We start from the raw sequence: 5,447 nt of genomic DNA, 5'->3' as shown, positions 1-5,447 counted from the left end.
ATATAAATTAATATAAATTATATATATATATATGTGTTATTATAATTAAATATATATATATATATATATAAATAAATATTTTTCAGATAAACTTATAACTTTTTTATTTATTAAATTAAAAATATGTTATTTAAAATTGAATTATTATTATAGTATTTAAATTACTATTTTTATTATTTAAATATTATTTATTTATCTTTAATATTTAAATATGAATATATATAAAATAATTACATGTATTTAATAATAAAAAAAAAATTGTTTAAAAATAATAATATATATATTTATTTTAATATAAAAAAAGTAATAATAAAAAATATATTTATATTTAAAAAAATAATATTTATTAATACATTTATATAATATTTTATATAATTATTTATATTTTATTATTTATGTAAATACATATTTTTTCTTATTTACATTATTAATAAAATTTTTTTAATTTCTATACAATTAAAAAATATAAGAATGTAAATAAAATTATTGATTTTATATTACTAAAACTAAAAAATTTATATGCGATGTTTATAATAATCTATTTCTTAATTTAAAAAAATAAATTTTCTTTTTAAGATATTCTTAAAAAAATAAATATTTAAAAATTATAATAATATATATTTATTTTAGTTAAATATAATATTATAAACATTTTTTAAAAATATAGTTTTTTGTTAATTTTTTAGAAAATTAATATCTATATTTTAACAAAATTTATAGGTGTAACTAGAATAACTAGGTTTTAAAGTCATATATTTTAATTCAAAAAAATAGTAAAACAGTATTATATATAAAATTACAAATAAATATAATGATATTAAATAATTAAAGAAGTATTGTAAAAAAGAAAATTAATAAAAATTAAAGAATAAAAAAATATAATAGTTTATGTAAAAAAATATTATTAAATTTATAATATTTAATGAAAAATTATTTAAAAAAAAAAAAGTTTATTATATATTTAAAAAATAAAAAAAAATGAATAAAAAAATATTATAAATAATTAATTTTAGTTTATTAATCAAATAAAATTTTTTTTTGTATGCTTTTGTTAAGTATATTTTTTAATATAAATATATAATATATATAAAAAGTGTATATATTATATAAATAAAAAAAAAAATTTCAGAACAGCTAATTTAAATAATATTGAATAATAATAATATATATAAATATATTAGTTTTTTTTATTATATATATTAAAAATATGTAAAATATTATATTTTTATATATTATATATAATTTTTTAATAAAAATTAAAAAATATATAAATATACATATTTATATTTTCGTTTAATATTCATTATATTGAAATAAAATATGGATTTAATATAAACAATATAAAAAAATAATGATGATATTTAAGAATTGCAAGATGTTTACAAATAAATAAAAAACATTTAAAAAACTCTTAATATATTAAATTAAAAATATGAAAATTATTATACTGATTAAAGCGATAATTCTAAAAAATTACTTTCCAATTTTAGTTCTGTTGAATCTAGAGTTTAAAATTATTTTTATAATTAATTTTAATAATAAAAATGATATTAATGAATACTTAATAATAACAATAAAATTACCTATTTATTAATTGACAAACCGAAAAAAAAAAAAAACAAAAAAACAAAAATATTATATTAATGCTTTATATATTTATTTATATTTTATTTTATTTATTTATTTTTTTTTACAAAAAAAAAAAAGAGTATTTGTAAAAAAATCTTAATAAATAATTTTTTTTTTTTGTATAAATAAAAATAAATACAAAAATAAAATACATATATATATAATTTTTATTCTTTTTTTTTAATAAAAAATAAAAATATGTTCAAACATTTAATCCTATTATATTTTTTATATTTTTTAATAAAAATAAATACACAACCTTCCCCGGAAACAACTGATTTAAAATTAGTAATTGAAGTTTTCAGACATGGAGCCAGATACTCTATATTTTAAGATACATTTGGTCCAAAAATAAACACCTAATTAACCGGTGAATTAACTCCAGTAGGAATGAGATAACAGTTTATGCTTGGGAAAGCCTTAAATGCTGAATATATATAAAAATAAAATTTTTTGAATTCTTCTTATGATTATAATTAGATGTTTATATAATCAACAGATTTTAATAGGTACAGTTTATTTACTTTTTTTTAATAAAATATATTTTATTAAAAAAAGAACTATTATGTCAGCATATAGTTAATTAGCAGGACTTTATAGTTTAAATACTGGACCAAAAATCTTTAGTAATTTAAGCTAATCAAGATTTGAACTAGAACCTGCTTTTAATGAACGAGTTTAATAAATAAATGGCGATTATTCGCTTTTTGGTGGATAATAACCATTTGCAATACATATGAATGCGCAAGAAGACGATTAAATATTATTTAGTCATGGTAATGCCTGCCCATAAGCTTAAAATTGGTAAAATGAATACTAAAATAATACAGATTGGAAAAAAGTAAGAGAATAATTTAGACCTTCGTAATTTTTTTAGTTTATTTTATAAAAAAAAATAAAAAATAAAAAAAAATATTAGTTTAACATAATTTAGTGATTACCTAAAAACTTAAAATAAAAATATATAATATGATTAATTCGGAACTGATACCTATAATCATTTTTTCGATACTTTAATTTCTTTAAAATACTAAGGATTTAATAATATTATTGAACCATTAAAAGATATATATAATGATTTATAATTTTTATATAATATTAATATATAAATCACTTATTTTTATAAAGAAGCATAAAGACGACTAACTTCCACTAAATTTCTGTAGAAAATAAAGGAGTATATGAACGGGAAAATATAAGGGCAATAAAGTTATAAATGGTATATGATTTCGGCTCATGATTTAAATATTCTTACTCTATTAAATACTTTCAAATAAACTAGTTGGGAATGTTTATAAAAAACAAAGGAAAATACATTAAAAGAAGATGTAATATGTATAACTTAATATCCTGAATATGCAGCTTCTTATATTTTCGAGTTAAGGGTTGATAAAAATGATAATAAGAAATTTTATGTAATGACTAAATATAATGGACAGTATATTGATATAATTAAAAAAAATCAAAAAATTATACCTTTTGAAGATTTCGCTTAATATATTGATTAATATTCGGTGAATGATTTTGAAAAATAATGTAAAATTAAAGCTAGAAGTTCAAATGATTAAAGTTATGTACCGGTATGGTCAATTAGTCTAATGGTAATATTTTCTATTTTGTTTTTGGGAACATTAGGGTATACGATATATTTTAGAATAAAAAATAAAGATGCTTTAGTAAAAGTAAATTAAGACTATGAAAGTATTTAAAAATAGATGATTAATAATTGATATTTTTTTTTTCTATAATTTTTCTTAGCATTTAATATTTTTTATATTAAATTTATTTTAAAAACAATAAAAAGAGTTAAATAATTATTTTAAATAAAAAATTAAAATTATAAATATTAAATATAAAAAAAAGTTAAATATAAAATAATAATTTATAAATTAAGTATAAATATTTATTATTAATACTAATAATTAAAAAAAAATTGTATAAATATAAATGATAAAATAATAGGGAAAAATATTTACGAAATTAAATCAATAAATAAAACATTTATATTATATTATAAAATTATAAAACATATGAAAATATATAATATAAAAATATTAAAAATTATATATATATAAAATTAAACATATATTTAAAAAAAAAATAATAATTATATTAATAGTTAATTAATAATATATTACATAATATATATATATAAATATATATATATATATATATATATATATATATATATATATATATTATTAAAAAGATTTTTTTACAATATATACATTTTATAACATTATTTTTTTTAAAAACTAATAAAAATATTTATTTATAAAATAATATATTAATATTTTAAAAATATTTTTAATATATTATTAAAGAAAATAAAAAAAATTTAATAAATCATTTATATAAAATATATATATTACCTAAATATCTTTAAATATATAATTTTATAATTATAAAAATTAAATCGAAAAGTATAAATATAAATATATAATAATTAGTATTAATTGACGAATTATTTATATATATTTTTTTTTTTCTTAATAAAATATATATGTAATCTTTTTTATAAGAAATATATATATAAAAAAAAGATAATTTCTTATTTATTTTATTTCATTCTTTTTTTTATTCTTTGATTACATTATTATTAACTAATTCCAATCCTTTTTTTTCCATTTATTCTTTTTTTTATTTATTTGTTTATTTTTTTTGTTTAAAAAAAAACTAAAGATTATTTATTTTATGATTACCTTATTATTTTATATAACATAACTATGATATTTTAGACTATTAGCTTTATTTTTTCTAAATTAAAATTTTGTTTTGTTATTATTCTAAACTAAAAGTCATAGACTATGTTTTAAAAGCATCAATTAATTTTTTTTCTGTAACATTCATTATTTATTTTTAATTGAAATATTTTTTGACTACTATTTTAAGTTTTTTCCAATTTCTGAAAACATTATAATTATCTTTAGGCGCAACATTAATAAAATGAAAAATTTTCGCAAATTTATTTTTCAAAAAAAACAATATTTTATGAATTATATTCCTATCTTATTCTAAATAAGGTATTTATTTAATAAATAAATATCTAATACTCTTAATTACAAAATATAGATTTATTACATATATAGCACTAATTGAAATAAATTAAATAAAGTTATTATCACTCGAAATATTTAATAAAGCTAAATTAATTGATAATAAAATTAAAGAAGTACTCAAAGTATCCATATAGTTTAAAATTTATTACTAGTATGGTTTATATTTATTAGCTAAAAGCAAATATATGAATAAAGTAATAGAAATAATAAGTCCTTTTAATAGTGTACTTTCCTAATAAATATTCAAGGCTATCATAATGAATGATTTCATATAAAATTTAACGAATTCCCAATAGAAAATCTCCTATTTATATTCTTAGAATATATACCCGAACATTATCCTTATACAAGACTTGTTTAGTTTACTTTTATTTTTGAACATATACCTTAAAGCAATTAGTGGAATAATAAAAAGAATTATCAATATAAGAGGTAAAATTAGTATTAAAGTATAAAACAAATGTATTTTAGTATAACAAATATTAGTTAAATCGGCTTAAATGTATCTTTAAGAACCGAAAGTACTACAAGTTATTGATGAACTTAATTTTTATAGGATGGAAGGTTCGAAGAATAAATAAAAAAAAACAAAGACGAAAATAATCTAGTTTTTATTTATTGATAAATGATTTTTAACCCTCTAAAGTTTAATCATAATATAAAGCATTATAATTAAGCATACAGGAGTTAATATAACTGTAATCAATCTCTATATATATACAGGGACATAAGTAAACTTATTAAAAAAACAATCTAAAT

At 14.1% G+C, this 5,447-nt stretch overlaps 1 protein-coding gene across 1 annotated transcript, besides 13 other annotated features; it reads left to right on the top strand. All coding sequences in view use genetic code 6, as the record gives it.

The window, feature by feature from the left end:
* Positions 1 to 139: 139 nt before the first annotated feature.
* Positions 140 to 190: a microsatellite.
* A 146-nt stretch (positions 191 to 336) lies between these two features.
* Positions 337 to 385: a microsatellite.
* Positions 386 to 1,647: 1,262 nt separating this feature from the next.
* Positions 1,648 to 1,686: a microsatellite.
* Positions 1,652 to 1,684: a microsatellite.
* Positions 1,654 to 1,693: a microsatellite.
* A 134-nt stretch (positions 1,694 to 1,827) lies between these two features.
* IMG5_012480 (hypothetical protein) lies at positions 1,828 to 3,359 on the top strand (the record flags this gene model as incomplete). The annotated part of the gene is made up of 3 exons (XM_004039672.1): positions 1,828 to 2,138; positions 2,188 to 2,493; positions 2,549 to 3,359. 3 exons carry the CDS (start codon positions 1,828 to 1,830, stop codon positions 3,357 to 3,359), a joined length of 1,428 nt encoding a protein of 475 aa, XP_004039720.1.
* A 78-nt stretch (positions 3,360 to 3,437) lies between these two features.
* Positions 3,438 to 3,519: a microsatellite.
* A 120-nt stretch (positions 3,520 to 3,639) lies between these two features.
* Positions 3,640 to 3,706: a microsatellite.
* Positions 3,642 to 3,706: a microsatellite.
* Positions 3,650 to 3,718: a microsatellite.
* Positions 3,663 to 3,718: a microsatellite.
* An 11-nt stretch (positions 3,719 to 3,729) lies between these two features.
* Positions 3,730 to 3,831: a microsatellite.
* Positions 3,759 to 3,828: a microsatellite.
* A 413-nt stretch (positions 3,832 to 4,244) lies between the features above and the next one.
* Positions 4,245 to 4,278: a microsatellite.
* Between the last annotated feature and the right edge of the window lie 1,169 nt (positions 4,279 to 5,447).

Source organism: Ichthyophthirius multifiliis (assembly GCF_000220395.1).
Source record: "Ichthyophthirius multifiliis unplaced genomic scaffold scaff_1120509249565, whole genome shotgun sequence".
Taxonomy (NCBI): Eukaryota; Ciliophora; class Oligohymenophorea; order Hymenostomatida; genus Ichthyophthirius; species Ichthyophthirius multifiliis.
This window is presented reverse-complemented; position numbering and strand designations above follow the sequence as displayed.